General features: G+C 52.4%; 5 protein-coding genes across 5 annotated transcripts; 3 read left to right on the top strand and 2 right to left on the bottom strand.

The window, feature by feature from the left end:
* Positions 1-58: 58 nt before the first annotated feature.
* On the bottom strand, positions 59-1,423 carry ACET3X_008484 (uncharacterized protein; the record flags this gene model as incomplete). The annotated part of the gene is made up of 2 exons (XM_069454663.1): positions 59-255; positions 325-1,423. 2 exons carry the CDS (start codon positions 1,421-1,423, stop codon positions 59-61), a joined length of 1,296 nt encoding a protein of 431 aa, XP_069304086.1.
* A 689-nt stretch (positions 1,424-2,112) lies between these two features.
* Positions 2,113-2,907, bottom strand: ACET3X_008483 (uncharacterized protein; the record flags this gene model as incomplete). Its single annotated transcript, XM_069454662.1, has 1 exon — positions 2,113-2,907. One exon carries the CDS (start codon positions 2,905-2,907, stop codon positions 2,113-2,115), a length of 795 nt encoding a protein of 264 aa, XP_069304085.1.
* Positions 2,908-3,199: 292 nt separating this feature from the next.
* On the top strand, positions 3,200-6,289 carry ACET3X_008482 (uncharacterized protein; the record flags this gene model as incomplete). The annotated part of the gene is made up of 2 exons (XM_069454660.1): positions 3,200-4,711; positions 4,784-6,289. The coding sequence occupies 2 exons, from the start codon at positions 3,200-3,202 to the stop codon at positions 6,287-6,289; spliced, it is 3,018 nt and encodes a 1,005-aa protein (XP_069304084.1).
* A 374-nt stretch (positions 6,290-6,663) lies between these two features.
* Positions 6,664-7,851, top strand: ACET3X_008481 (uncharacterized protein; the record flags this gene model as incomplete). The annotated part of the gene is made up of 3 exons (XM_069454659.1): positions 6,664-7,054; positions 7,109-7,200; positions 7,300-7,851. The coding sequence occupies 3 exons, from the start codon at positions 6,664-6,666 to the stop codon at positions 7,849-7,851; spliced, it is 1,035 nt and encodes a 344-aa protein (XP_069304083.1).
* Positions 7,852-12,897: 5,046 nt separating this feature from the next.
* On the top strand, positions 12,898-13,448 carry ACET3X_008480 (uncharacterized protein; the record flags this gene model as incomplete). The annotated part of the gene is made up of 2 exons (XM_069454658.1): positions 12,898-13,043; positions 13,094-13,448. 2 exons carry the CDS (start codon positions 12,898-12,900, stop codon positions 13,446-13,448), a joined length of 501 nt encoding a protein of 166 aa, XP_069304082.1.
* Positions 13,449-15,373: the final 1,925 nt, after the last annotated feature.

Here is a 15,373-nt window from a genome sequence, read left to right as displayed (position 1 = left end):
ACCCCAAGTCTTTGGTATGCCCGCCTTGAACGCCGTTTACTTTCCTTGGTTACTCTCTCTACTTCTTCAGTGCTCGGCCCGCAATGTCCTTGCGGTACTGCATGCCCTCAAAGTGTATGCAATCCACGCCCTTGTAAGCCTTTGTAACAGCCTCCTCCAGTGTCGGCGCTGTGGCCGTCGATGCGATGACGCGGCCGCCAGCCGTTTTGAGTGTCTTGTCCGAGAACGAGGTTCCAGCGTGGAAGAGAACAACGTCTATACCGTGTTAGCATGACCACCTGACGGGATCATCGGAAGCTATAGGGGAACAAAAGAGAAACTCACCCTCTGGCACAGCGTCCAATTTCATGACTGTGCCCTTTGCGTAGCTGCCGGGGTATCCACCTGCAGCTACGACAACCGTTGCCGCACTCTTGCTCGAGACTTTGACATCCACATCCGCCAGCTGTCCGTCTGCACATGCAGCCATGACTTGCGCGAGATCGCCCTCCATGAGCGCGAGCAAGCTCTGTGTCTCTGGGTCGCCAAAACGAACATTGTATTCCAGCACCTTGGGTCCGTTCTTGGTCATCATAAGCCCAGTGAACAGTACGCCCTTGAACTCAAAGCCTTCGGATCTCATGCCATCCACCGTGGGCTGGAGTATGTCCTTGTCTACGCGGTCGAGTACGTCCTTGGGCGCGATGCGTGTTGGTGCATAAGTTCCCATTCCTCCAGTGTTGGGCCCCTCGTCGTTGTCGAAGATGCGCTTGTGGTCTTGTGCAGGCGGTAGGGATTTGATTGTGCGGCCATCGCTGAATGTAAGAATTGACAGTTCGTCGCCATCCAAGAACTCTTCAATGACCACCTCGTCGCCCGCAGCTCCGAATTCACGTGTCAACATGATGTCTTTGAGCGCTGCATGCGCCTCCTCTTTGCTCTGTGGTATGATGACGCCCTTTCCCGCTGCCAGGCCCGACGCCTTGATAACAACGTTGTGCGAGATGGAGTCGAGGTACGCTTTCGCGTCGTCGTATTTGCTAAAGTTCTCGTACGCAGCGGTGGGGATGTTGTGGCGCTTCATAAAATCCTTGCTGAATGTCTTGCTGCCTTCCATACGCGCAGCAGCCTTGCTCGGTCCGAACGCCTTGATGCTCTTGAGGCCATTCTCCTGGAAGTAGTCAACGATGCCTGCTACGAGTGGTGCTTCGGGGCCCGGTATCAGCAGATTGATCTTCTTCTCTTTGGCAAAGTTGACGAGACCGGCAAAGTCGGTGTCCTTTACTTCTGTTACGTTGGTGACGTTGCTGTTCAATGTCGCGGTACCACCGTTACCGGGACAAACGTAGATGTGCTCAATCTGAGGCGATTGTAGGAGTTTCCAGGCGATGGCATGTTCGCGACCGCCGTTGCCGACAAGAAGAACGCGGAGAGATTCAGACATTGTACGTGTTGTATAAAACGTCCTGTCATATGTGGAAGATGCTTGCGGCTGGAAATTTTTGGGGGCGCAAGCGGAACCCCGCCGTGGGGTAAACGTGCAGGGATCGGCGCGAGTGTGAGGTCACCCTCAGCCCTACCAGGTCCCTCGCCCACTGCGGAAAGTGCGAGGTTAGATCATAAGAGTCTACCTACGTAGGCCCCGGAGTTGAATTGACGTATTTTATTCCATTGGAAAACAAACCAAACTATTGGGTATCAATCTAAGAATGACGTGCGGACGCAACCCAGGGTCCACGTCTACATGACGATGGACCTACCTTCGTGAGTCCGCCCAGAAGATTGCTGGCACGTGCAACTACACCGGCAGCCTTTCTTCAGGGAACCATACCAGTAGTCCTTTAGGGTCGCGTCAAGCTGCAGTATCTGGATAGACACAAGGATGTAGATAATCTGCCGCCTTTTACTATCCTCATGCGTCGCAAGCCAGTAGAGTATCGAGATGGCGGTGGACCTCAACAATATCCATGTGATATCATAAAGAAGATGGCCTATGACAGACGACCACCCGTCTTGCTCGCACTTGGCGGGGAGTTTGTGCGTTTTGGCTGCATGGCAGGAAGCGCGCCTCGGTGGTTGCCGAGGCCGTCTACTGCGGGCGTCGAGTTCTGACGGAGCAGCTACAAAGTCACATCAGCCCAGGCCGTTGTGGTTCTGCTTTGCCTTCATGAAGAGCTGACCTAGCACATCGTTTTGCGCTGGGCCAGGACTCGACGTGAATTCCTGGTGCTGCTGATGCATGTGGGGCATAGGGTGGGAGTTGTGGTTGTGGATGCTAAAGCCGGCGTCTTGCTCGCGCTGTTGGCCGAAGAGTTCTCGCAGAGACAGTTGGCGACCCATGGGAGCAGAGGAAGCGGCTTCGGCAGGCTCGGTCGCCTTGGCAGTGGGCTCAAGGGCTTCGCGGCTCGCTTTTGCTCGATCGGCGATATCCATCATCTTTGCGGCCGTCTCGACACGGCAGTTGGCAGTCGAGGCAGGCGGCGGGTCGGCAAAGATCCAGATGCCGTAGACCTGCTCCCCCTGGATGATGACGTATGGATCCGATATCTCCATCTCTTCGCTGCTTGTGAGCTCCTGGTAGAAGTTGTCTAGGCCGCGACGGTTGAGGATGATGGCGCAGTACCGCTCGGCGCCAATGGGCGAGGGAGTGAGCTGGCAGATGAAGAGGGTGCCCTCGATGCCCATCTTCTCCCAGGACTGCGTCTCCAGGTTGAAGGTGTACAGGGCGGCATATGGCGTGACGTGCTCAATGGACGTGAGCTGGGCATACTGGCGACGGAGGACGGAGAAGTTGAGCTCTTCGTTGGACCGCGGAGGGGGGAGGGGCACGTCGACGGCCGGCGGCGCGTCCGTCTCGTAGTCTGATGGCTGTGGCGGCGGCGGCGGCTGGGGGTGGGGGTTTGCGCGGGCTTTGCGGTGTGGCGCCATGTCTGGTGTGCGGATATGGATAAGGATATGGTTTGTTGTGGTGGTGGTGGTGGTGGTGGTCGAGGAAAGCTTGGGCCTCTCCAAAGCACCGCCCTGGCCCTGCCCGCGCCTTCACCATCGTCATTGCCAGCAGCGGGACTGTGGCTCAACCGACTACCCGCTTATTCACACCAAGCCGTCACGATGGGGCGCTTGTGCCTTCACTCGCCCCGTCCCTGCATCGCTTCCCTGCAAACCTCCGTCACGTCTCCGTCACGCGCACCCGCCGCCATCCTTGTTCCCTCACCCCGCCATGGCGCCCGAAGCAGCCTCTTCTGTGCGCTCCACCGAGCGCCTGGATGCGACGATTCCTGGCGCGTTCCTCGATCCGCGCACGCCGAGCATAGCGTCCATCACGACGCACCAGACGTCCCTCTCCCAGGCCCTCTATGAGCGCCGGGCCGAGTACACGCGGCCGCGCAGTGTGCGCATCAAAGTCGGCACCTGGAACACGGGCGCGCAAAAGGGCACCGAACACGACATCGGCAAGTGGTTCGTCCAGGGCAAGGGCATTGAAGAGTCGCTCGCTGGCCTCGGTGTGTCGGACGCTGGGGAGCACGGCAGGCACAGCAGCGAGAGCATCCCCGCGCAGGAAGCACGGCACAGCAGCCGCGAGCCCACTGTCCCTCACCACGAAGCTCGAGAGGTGCCGGGCGGACACGACATCGACATCTATGCGCTAGGTCTGCAGGAGATTGTCGACATCACATCCGCCGCAGAAGCGCTGAGACCGTATACCGACCCCACCACGGCCAACAAATGGAAAGCCTCCCTCGAGGCCGTTTTGCCCAACGGCTACCAGCTCGTGTCTGAGCAGCAGCTGATTGGCCTATGGCTGGTCATCTATGCCTCCCCAGAAGTCGTGCCGCAGATCAAGAATATTAGTACCACCAGCGTGGGCACGGGCTTGATGGGCTACATGGGCAACAAGGGTGCTGTAACAACCCGTATAGTCCTGGGAGAAACGACGCGGCTTGTCTTCATAAACTCGCATCTGGCTGCTGGTGCAGACAAGGCATCATTGGACAGGAGAAACTGGGACGCTGCTCAAATCAACTCCCGAACGCGCTTCGACCCCATAGTTGACGCGTTGGGATCCTCACAAAACACAGGCGAGGGTCTGGGTGAGGAGGACTTTGCCTTTTGGTTCGGTGACCTAAACTATCGTCTCAACGGCATGCCAGGCGACGACGTGCGTCGCCTACTCACGATCCACACACAAGACATGGACAAGGAAGACGACCATGGTCGGCCATCTACTTCTGGCGATTCCGCATATGGCTCCAAGCACTCGTCTGAGGATACACGTGACGCAGTGCCCGAGCCAGCAGAGCTTGATCCCGCTTCACTGCAAACCACCATCTCGTCGCTGCTGCCGCACGATGAATTGCACCAGATGATGAAAGGCGGCAAGGCTTTCCACGATGGATGGGAAGAGGGCCCTGTCCGGTTCCTTCCCACTTACAAGTACGACATTGGAAAGGTTGGCGTTTTTGACTCGAGCGAAAAGCGTCGCTGTCCCAGTTGGTGCGATCGTATCCTCTACCGGACACGAGCATCCAAACACCACTACGATGAGCGAATCAAGGATCAAGAGGCAGCACGTAAGCTGGACGAAGAGATGAAGTTGAAGGGCATCGACTTACCAGGGGATTACGATGTCATGTATGAGTACGATCCTGACACTGACGGGGACACATACGACGAGTACGAGGAAAATGAAGACCCTGAGCCCGAACCAATCAAAACCAAAGATGATCTTCCTGTAAGTTCAATACAATGCCCCTAGCTTATGACGTCGGAGAGAACACTTGACTGACTGACTGCCATCGTTTAGGCTGAGCTGCTGCTCGAGTACTACACCACCCACATGCGCGTCCTCAGTTCTGATCACAAGCCCTTGGACGCAGTCTTCAAGCTACAATACGATGCCGTTATTCCGGAGCTGAAGACTGCCATCCATAGCGAGGTAGCTCGTGAGATTGATCGTCAAGAAAACGAGGGTCGGCCGTCGATTGCGGTAGTAGTAGAACGCGCGACCGGCTCTCCGTCCGACGATCGGAACAAAACAGACAGCACTTTTGAAGGAGTAGACTTTGGTGACGTCAAATTCGCAAAGTCTTCGAGACGCAATATCACAATTGCAAACACCGGACGTGTACCAGCTACCTTTGGGTTCGCCGATCGTCCAGTAGATAAAAACCAACCTGCTGGTCCATTCCCGCCATGGCTCTCTGTTACTTTCGACAAAGACCAAGACAAGCTCGATAAGCCAAGACCAGACGACATTCATCAATACTTTACACTCGCTCCTGCAGACGTTCTCAACGTCGAACTCAAACTCAAGATTGAGAGTCTGAATTCGGTGCGCGATCTCAACGATGGGGATGCCATGATTGATGAAATCCTCGTTCTACGCGTTGAGAATGGACGCGACCACTTCCTTCCTATCCGCGCTCATTGGCAACCGTCGGCACTCGCACGATCTATCGATAAGCTGATCAAGATTCCCGAAGGCGGTATTAGGAAGCTGCAGAACCAGATACCAGCCCGCGGCGAGGTAAAATGGAGTGTGCCTAGGGAGATATTTCGGCTGACCGAGGCGATAGAAGACTTGACGGAGCGAACCCTAGCCGAGTGGGACATGACCAAGAGCGAAGGAGAGAGGGCGCCTTGGCAGGATAACGCAGGGTGGCCGTTTGTCAAAGGTCGAAGCAGCAGCGGGCATGATTGGGAAGATGAGCTCGCCGACATCTATGACGCGCTCGACTGTGATACACCATTTGTCGATGCGTTTGATCCAGAGACCCGCAGCATTGAGCGCGTCGAGATGCTGGCCGAAGCCCTCATCACCTTCCTGGGTAGTCTCACAGATGGCGTCATTACCAAGAGCCTGTGGGAGAAGGTGGAAGAAGCGCTAACCCGCCGCGAGAAGGCTGCGAGAACGACACCTTCTCTCGACTACTCTGCTGACGACGAGAAGATGACCATCCTAGAGATACTGGCTACAGCACCTAACCACAACGCTACGTTCCTCTTGATACTTTCCTTCCTCCAGAATATTGCAAATCAGATCACCGAGGTGTCGAAGCCGCGTCCAGAAGAAAGCAATAAGAGAGCAAGTGCAGATATGAGTCTTCCGTCTAGTCCGCAAGCAAAGGTCAGGAGGAAAACACTAAGTAAGGTGCCAGAAGTGGCTATCCGACAGCTTATTGTGAGAAACTATGCTGTGGTCTTTGCAGAGTGCCTGGTCAAGTGGAAGGATGGAGGAAGGGAGAAGGACAAGGCGGTCAAGAAAGAGCGGATGGTCGGAGTACTGGAATTGTTCCTGAAACAGGACTGAAGATATTAGTTTGTTAGTCTCTGAGCGTGACCGCCAAACAGCGACGATGCACAAGGTCATAGGGAAATCCGATCAGCATATAGATTATATTGGTGCTAGAGGTCCAGATGCTGCCTTCGGTGTCCTCAAGTATCAATGCCGTTCAAGAACCACGTCTCAGTTGCGACAGCGCGTAGATCTCTGTCGGTCAGAGATAGCCACTGTTCTAGATGCCGACAGCGCACACTATACCGCAGAGAGAATAGCGTCATCATGCATGATCCCAGATTGAACCTAGCGCAACCGAGATATCAAAAGTTGCGCTTATTAAATCGCTCTCCAGCCCTTTCTGCAATCTCGCAACTTCTAGACGGCAGAACGTCAACGCAGCGAACATGTCTTCCGCTGCTCCAGCTTCGCAAATACATCTCCGCACACCTCCGGAGCCAGGAAAGAAGAGCACATCCAGGACCTACCTCATCTACTTTGTTACTGGAAACCCTGGTCTCGTGGAATACTACCGCACATTCTTAACACACTTGTACGGTCTGTTGAGTCACAACACGGCATCTGATCGCGATGTTGAATTTCAAGTCTACGGAAGGAGTCTGTCCGGGTTCGAAATGAACGAGGCCGAGATCAAAACGATGAAGTGGCGGAAACAGCCGCCATATGGTTTGCAAGATCAAATCAGGCATTCTGAAGACGAGTTGGCGGACTTGGTAGAGGAACTCAAAGAGCAGGGAGCTAAAGATGTTCGGGTCCTTCTTGTGGGTCACTCAGTAGGTGCGTATATCTCTCTGGAGATCATACGTAGGTTGAGAGCGCATGGGATGGCAGGCGAGGATTTTGAGTTGAGGGTTGTGGGTGCAATCGGGCTGTTTCCTACGGTTGTCGATATTGCGAGGAGCGAGAGTGGGATGAAAGCTTCTGTAAGTGGTTTCTACCATTCGTGTCAAGATGGCCCAACCAGTATTTGGGCGCGCCTCTCCACACTGCTCCCATCAGCATAGGCTAATCATTTCGCCTAGCCATTTCTCAAGAACTCGAACTTCGCAACATTCGCAGCACTCTTCGTCAACTTCCTAACTTTTCTCCTTCCCATTTCCCTTATTGCGAATTTGATAGCAAAATTCATGGATTTCCCCTCCGACGCCGCCCAAACCACCGCGGCCTTCGTCAAATCACCTCACGGTATTCACCAGGCACTACATATGGCCCGCGACGAAATGTTCCAGATCGACACCGACATCTGGGACGAAGAAATCTGGGGCGCCGCCGCTTCTGAACCCGCAACCAAGCATCCGCATCCCCGGCCAATCTTGCGCTTCTTGTTTGCGCGCGAGGACCATTGGGTCGCGGATGCGACTAGGGATGCACTGATTCACACCCGCGGGAGATTCAGCCGTGGGGATGGTGTGGATGAGATTGAGGGGCAGGGCGAGAATTGGAAACCTATAATGGAGATTGATGAGAGAGAGGGCTGGCCGCATGGCTTCTGTATTCGCCATGGGGTGCCGGTCGCAGAGAGAGTGGCCGGGTACGTGAGGGCGATTGTTGCGCAAGATATGGCGAGGAAGTAGGAACCCTCAGAAGGATAGTTTCGTGAAGTTGCAACGACGAATCCGTGGGTGCCGCCAGTGCTTACACAATCCAAAAACGTGAAATCGAGCCGGAGCCTTGCACTGACAAGTAGATACATGTAGGTACGTATTGGCTATGATGATATGAGGCTGCGTCATAATGCATCGGTTCTTGCGATCGGCCCAGAACCTGCGAATTTCACTTGGAGTCATTCCACTAGTTTGAGCTGAGTTGGATTTCATTCCCAATTCCTCTAGTTCTATGGAATCAACACAACGTGGCCGCCGACTCATGCCACTATTAGCACTCCAGGGCTTGCATCATTTGTTTTGCCAGTCCGGATAACTACCAATTGTTGTGGAAGTTTATGCAAACACGTTTACTACCCGACATCCTTCTTGTAGACCTTTCATCAGATGCTACATATATTCGCGCTCCAAAAAGAGACCTAGTTGGAGGATTGCTACTGACCATAGCGCATAAACTATGGCTACACAGCCATCACGGAATCCCAGACATGCAACTGCGCCCTTCCAACAGCCACCTTTGAGGAATGTGTCCCTGTCGTCGACCACTCGTTGATTTAATCGCACCGGGCTACTTTGCGTATGCAGACCACGGCCTATTCAAGTAGTTGTTCCCTTTTCATCAATTACAACCCTAGTCCGCGGCTGCGGTTCTCCCTCAAAGGGCAAGAAATCGCCTGTTGCCCCGATTCGCACCGTTGTGCAAGGCTATCGCTCATGTCTGTTCCTTCTTCTCATTCCATTGAACAACTCAAACTATCTATAGCTCAGAAATAAAGAAATGTCCTAATTCATCTAGAAGTCTCGACATCCCTAGTAAAAGCAAAATAACTAGATCTAGAGGCGTGTGTCCCTTGTTAGGCACTCTTCTACCGACTCCTCGATCGCGATCGCTCTCTGGCAGTGCTCTGATCCTTGCATGGCGAAAGTGTTGCAGTCTTCTAGCTTCATCCAATGGAGAGACTGCCCAGGTGGCGTTGGTTATGTCAACCTACCATACCTAGGTACTGGCTCCAAGCGCAAGTCCTGCCAAGACGATTAAGCAATTTAAATCTTCATCTCGACAGGGCAACATTCGCGCGCATGCTGATTCTGCCTAGGTGCTGCCAGCTGATTCTGGAGAACAGGAACATATATGAAAACCTCAGAAACTAGAGTTTATGCACGCACGTTCAAGGGAAGACCTGTTCTAAAGTTTGCTAAAGGGTGGTTCCTGCCACCAGGAGCAGTGCTTGTTGCGTTCCGTTTAGTATGAGCATCGAGCAGACCATGTCTAGGTACTGCTTCTCGTTGCACAGCAATGTCTCTAAGATAAGTTGTATGCCTCGAAAAAAAATTCTCAAAATCAAAAGAATGGGGATTTCCAATCAGCCCTAGGTCTGGAAGGGAAGAACCGATGAATGTGGCGGGTGCGACGGGTCAGAGTGCTCGAAGAAAGCAATAGCTAGAGGATAGTAACTTAGGGGAAGCCTAAATTACGAGAAGAGTCTGAAAATCACAGTCCCTGAAACAGTTTTGAAGAAAAGTCTAAGGACTGGTTTAGGGATAAGAGATTACATATCTAGCGTTGTTCCTTGCTTCCCTCGCTTGGCCTTTAGCCCACGTATAGAGGACAACCTGAAAGCCGCTCGCATACAGCTAGCACAGAGTACGTCGCTCTTTCGGGAGATACAACACAGGTCTGTGAAGACAAAGAAGTCGCTGAACGATAGGGAATGACATATTTAGACAGGATGAACCTGGACGAATTGTTGAGGAAATGGAGATTTAGGGACAGGCTGGGTCTTCTGGTTCTATGCGCGATTTTGAGGCTTGTGTGAATCTTGGAAGTCGTCAGTGACTAATCCTATGTCAAGGACTACGGTGTGATGGTGGCTGTTGCAAGAAAGACGGTTGCGCCTGGGTGGCCTAAGATTAGGGAAGGCGGGGAGGCGACTCCGGTCGTGATTGGTCGAGTGGTACGTCGTTTGCGCATGTCATGGTAAATCCTTACTTTTCAGCCTTACGACCAACCTCTATCCCTTCCTGTCTTTCATGGCTATTTTGATAATTACTTCGACGGACCTGTGGTTTTTGACCGACACATCATCTCTACCGATCCTTGTTCGCGCGTTCGAAGGCTTTTTGAAAAACATGGATTCTTGAACGCTGTACCTAGATCGACCTCGTTAAATCCACCCCTTATGAGTACTTCTGATAGATGCTGGCTTCATCTCTGAGGTCATCACCATGACTTCCTTCCTCGCTCTCTGGGCCGGCTTTGTCTTCCATGTACAACGTGCGAAGACTTTAGGCATCTTGTCCCACAGGCAGCCGCCCCTCTAGGAGCACTATCGCTCTACAAAAAACTTACCGGTCTTCCAATCGAATCGCTTGCGGTGACCGTAATCATCTATATCTGTTATGTATACTGTGCCACCAAACTCTGGGACGGCTTCAGTGGTGACCCTGCCGACCACGAAACCACATTCATGGTTCTTAAGGGCCGGCCAGCATGTCGACCAGCCTGGAGATGTCGTTCAAAGTAGCCGGATCGACAGCTCACGGTGGGGGTGCTACATAGAAAGACGAACATCACTGATTGGGCGTCGATGAATCAATGACGTTCGCGTCTTGTGAGGCAATCTTAAGATATTTGGTATCGATGTGCCGGTGTATAGAGGCTGTCGGATGCAATGTGGATACTCAGCCCAGCTACAGAAGGAAAAACGGGCCTATGCATGTTCTGTCCGGGTCAGTGAGCAGCGAATGGCTCCGGGATAACAGGCCATCTTTCGGCACCCGAGGCTTGAGGTGCACGCGCTTGACATCGGGAAGCGAATGTTTCGCTCGGGCCATCGAGCAAGGGAATAGCGGGATATGTAGTAAGAACATCGACGTTGTAGAAGCGCAGTGCCAGTGGCATGGTCGTTGGGATTACCGACTTCGAGGGACCTTGAGCTGTGTACGGTGGCTGAGTAATTCTCGATGTCGCTAAAGATCACGCCTTTCCTTTTTCGGCGTGGATCGCTGGCTCTCACCCTTTCTCGAACCTCACCCTTCGTGTGCTCAGCCAACCCATCAACGAAAAGCTTCGCCAAACATGTCCGTTTTCGGCGAGAAACGACTCAGATCTACGGGCATTCTCTTCGCCGTCGCGAACGATTCCTTGTTCGCATGCACTATGCCGCGTCCATGGTTAGCCGGCAAGCACGGTGCCACATGTGTGCATCGAAGAGCCCGGTCAGTCCAGCCTGACGGGAACCATCCTCCAGTCATAGCGCACCCGCCTCCTGTCAGAGTTTGGGCAATCATGAGGTCTACATGCTGTTCCAGAGCTACGTCCGTTTCGTCTTCGCCCAATCCGCGCTGATAACCGTTGTTTTGATGACCTAAATCGGGGACTTACACGGCCTCATCTTCGACCCAGCCTGCATGGAGTCAGCAAGGCGGAGTCTCCTCAGTATGTACGATATGCTTGCAGAGTTTCAGGTGTATCACTGAACAAGGCACCGCACCTCTGGCGCTTCTTTCCCTTCTGTCCACTCTACTATCGCCTTGTCCATTCGCCTCGCTGCTGGCATTTTCCATTGTTCAGATTCTACTTTCTTTATGAATGAAGAGCGACATAGCCATTATCAGTGTATTCTAGGCCTGTCACACCCGTCCAGTACCATTAGCCATCTCTCTCCAATATTCCGGTGTTGAAAATACTCGACTCTCCGCGCACCGCACGTCGACACCGATTTTTCAGACTCGCAAAGCCATGGACGCAGACAGACGACTCTCCAAAACTCTTGAGGCTGCTAACGATGCTCTCCAGCATCTTTCGATAACACCAGACTTTGGTAGTCTAGACTGCACACATATTGATCGGCTACTCGCACGTGTAGTCGACCTCCCAACCGAAGGCAACCAAAGGAATAGTAGGAGAAATCTGCTTGTGATACGACAATGGATGATCAGTGAAGGCCCTGGCGTCGTGCTTCTTGAGGTCCTAGGCCAGTTATATTGGCGGTTGGGCGAGCTCAACAGCAGTCAGTTTGACAAGTTCAAAGCGTCACTCCAGCAACTGCAGCCATACCTGTCCTTGACACAAGACACAAATGGGATAGCGCTGGTAGTTCAACGCATCCGCTACATCCAAAGATCCAAGGCGGATGCCTGTCACGACTTTCTCTGCGAGTTATCAGACCTCGTTGGCGCTAAAGGTAAATGTTTCGCTACTTTAGTTACAGAGGCAAATTGCTAACACGACAAGCGGATTCCCCGATGCTCAGCGTAGAAGCTTTGCAAATAGCCTCTCGCAGCCCGACGCGATCTGTTCGCTCCCGAGATAGTATTTCGTCTCAGGAAACTGGTCTCGCAAGTCTTATCAAATATGTTCCGTCTAGCACAGTGCCTGCTCCTGGGGACTTGGAAAACTTTCTCGTGGAGTTCTACGTCAAGGGCATCTGCCCAGGCCGTACCGTTGCGTCGCAGTCAAATGCGTACATATCGTTATTGCATATGGCAGATTCTTGTCTGAGCACACGATACGCCTTACTCAGCATCTCTGCGTCATATCTCTGTGAGCAGCTCCCGAAAGAGAAATATATGTACCATCAAGCCGAACTGTATTATTCCACGCAAGCGCTTCAGGCTCTAGCAGCACAAATCAGTGAGGGACATCAGTTTGATGGCGCTCTAGCCACTAGCATGTTGCTGATGCATCATGGCTTGGTTAACAGGGAAGAACCTGCTCTATGCTGGTCTTGCCACGCCAACGTACTGGATGCGATTTCTCCGGAGGTGATGGATCACCACTCCGAGCCTGCTCTGTTCCTGCGCGCCCAACTCATCCTAGCACGAACAGCACAGAGCCCTCATCAGTTGAGTAGAACGAGGCGGTTTTCGTTCGAGGCAATGAACTGGCTGAATGGTGTATCGCCAATCGAAGCGGCTAAAGTCTCTACCATTCTTGGAGTCTCACCTCAGGTGCTATCCATTATACCGTTTGTAACTTCATTTTCGACCAGCCCGAATAGGTTGAACAAGCTCATGTATGCTCAGTCTCAAGAGGTGCAGATTCAAAATCTAAAGCAGTGGACTCCCGAGCCAGAAGGACCAGAGAAAGAAGTACTACTCGCTACAGCAGAAGCTTTCCGCCTCGCAACGTTGATCTATCTCCGATGTCACATCTACGGGTATGCTGTCTGAACGTTTTTGTGTTTCGTTATCCGTTAACCATACTTAGATTCACGCGGTTCCACTCTTCCATCCTCGAACTCTCAGATGCGCTACATACCTTGATCCTCTCGCTGCCAGTGAAGGGCCCACTATACACCGCTATTTACCCCGTCTGGCCATTCTTTGTCGCTGCCGTCACTGCAAACTCGGATAAACGCGACCGTCTATACCAACGCGTTGTACCAATACGAGAAGGCGACAAGAATACACTTCCAGCAGTCTTGAAGCGTATTAGTGGCATCCGAACCTGGCTTGCAAACCAGGACGCGATGTGCCAGCGCCAAGATGGCTGGTGGGACGAGATGCTCAGTCCCAGCTCCAGCACAATAGCGCTGGGTCCGCACCTGTTGTGCTTAGGCTAAGCTGCTCTCAGACTTTCCTTGCTCCGCCTATCTTGCCTTTCGACGGCCATGAAAGCTTTCTACAGCTTTGAACCGCAAGCTTTTCACGATACATCTTCTTCAAGTCCGTTTTTCATGTCATCATCCCATTGCATCCAAGTGCGTCGCTCGTTTAATCTTCCCACTTCCATATACTTCAGCATTTCAAGGAAGGGCTGCATTGCCGTTGATCTCCGAATCATATACGATATTACGTCCAGATCTTATGTTACATATCCACATGCGATCTTTCACACCTCTCCTGGCCTGCATTTTGTCCTATCCACAACGGTTAGCGTGCAGGGTTTCAACTGCTGCTATCATATCTCATTCGCAAGCGCCAAACCTTTTCCTTTATCAGTACTCGCTCCTCCAGTGGTCGAACCAAAAGATGCTTTGGGCGCTTTATCAGGCATCCGTTTGGGTTGGCCACCGCGTCTTGTTTCAAAGCGTCGGGTCGGCCTTCGTAACCATTCTGAGCTTGAATACTAATGTAGCCCTTCTGGAGTTACCACCCGCTTCATTTGCTCAGTTGGCCTGGAACTGGACCTAGGCCTCATGCAGCGCCAACAGCAATAAACAAGAAAGAACAGAACAGCTATACTAGCACGATGAAGCAAAACGTGAATTTTAAGACACTATCAGCTGTCGAGCCGTGGCGCGTTCCCTCATCACCGATACCGAGCCGTCGAGTGGGAACGCCGCAGTCGGCTGGAAGTGACGGCGATGGTGTGCATCCAGCGACTATGCAGATGGTCTTGGTGACGTAATTTGTGAAGTGATTATGGTGATGCATATTGACGGTGTTGCACACGGGTGGATTTCTAAACATGCTATCACATTTACTAGCTCTGGAGAAAGCATCGGCGACAAATTCATCGTAGGCTCCCTCCGCACGCCGTATCGCATCGACGTGCTCTTCATCCTGGTGTATCTTGAGCCAGTATCTATTCTCGTTTTCTTCTATCAACGTGAAGCCGTAGGCTTTGGCTTTGCGAATGCATTCTAGGGTTGAGAAGGAGCAGTCCGCTTCTGCCATTAGTGGACGGGCGACATCAGAATTGATGCACCAGGATATGTCATTGGTGGCGGTAAGGACGGACATGATGAGTGTGGTAAGCCATGTCGCGACATTGGTGGCTGCTTCGACTGCGATTTTCATGTACACCGGAGTGAGCTTAAGAAACTTGTGATTCGTGTGTAGCGTTGATTGTAGATGTGATGGCGAAGTTGAGGGGGGTTTTCCTGGCACAGCGACTAAAAATGAAATTGTCGTACAGCAAAGCGATCGATGATAGTCTTTAGAGACCAGCGCCGGTCTTTGCTCCTTGATGCATGTTTACGTACCGACCAAATAGTCCAAGTTCAGCCTGCATGAGCACAAAGCAGGTGCAGCAGAAAGAGGGAAAGCTCGAATTAGACTTTTGACATTGTCATTCCATCTATCGGTATCCACATTTACTCCCAAAAATCTCATTACGAAGACCCTAGAGTGCGCCTGAATGCTCAAATTGCAAAGTGCAGAACCGTGATATCGCTGCGCTGGGAAAATTGAAAGATAAACGTGAGAGAGAGGCCTGACGCACGCATTCCGAACGGGATGGAGAAATTTCACATTGAAGTAAGTAGTTGTTTGTATCCAACTTGACACCTTCCTGAGTAGTGTCTGCAAAAGTTCGTGGGATGGGCAATAAGCAGTTCCCTAGGAACGAGCGAGAAAGCAGAGGGCGGAAAGAGCACGAAGAGCAGGCTGAAGAGTCAGAAGAGACGAATAGAAGGAGCCTCCGTAGTAACCGTGAAGATTCCAGATGGCCAAATTGGTATTGCCCAAGCACATGTCGAAATCCTAGGTTTCGGAGTATGTCATCGCTCGATCGGCAAGGCTGGATATCGACCGCTCTGGAATA

Source organism: Alternaria dauci, chromosome 8, assembly GCF_042100115.1.
Source record: "Alternaria dauci strain A2016 chromosome 8, whole genome shotgun sequence".
Taxonomy (NCBI): Eukaryota; Fungi; Ascomycota; class Dothideomycetes; order Pleosporales; family Pleosporaceae; genus Alternaria; species Alternaria dauci.
Note: the sequence above shows the minus strand (reverse complement) of the source record. Positions and strands in the feature narration are given on the sequence as shown.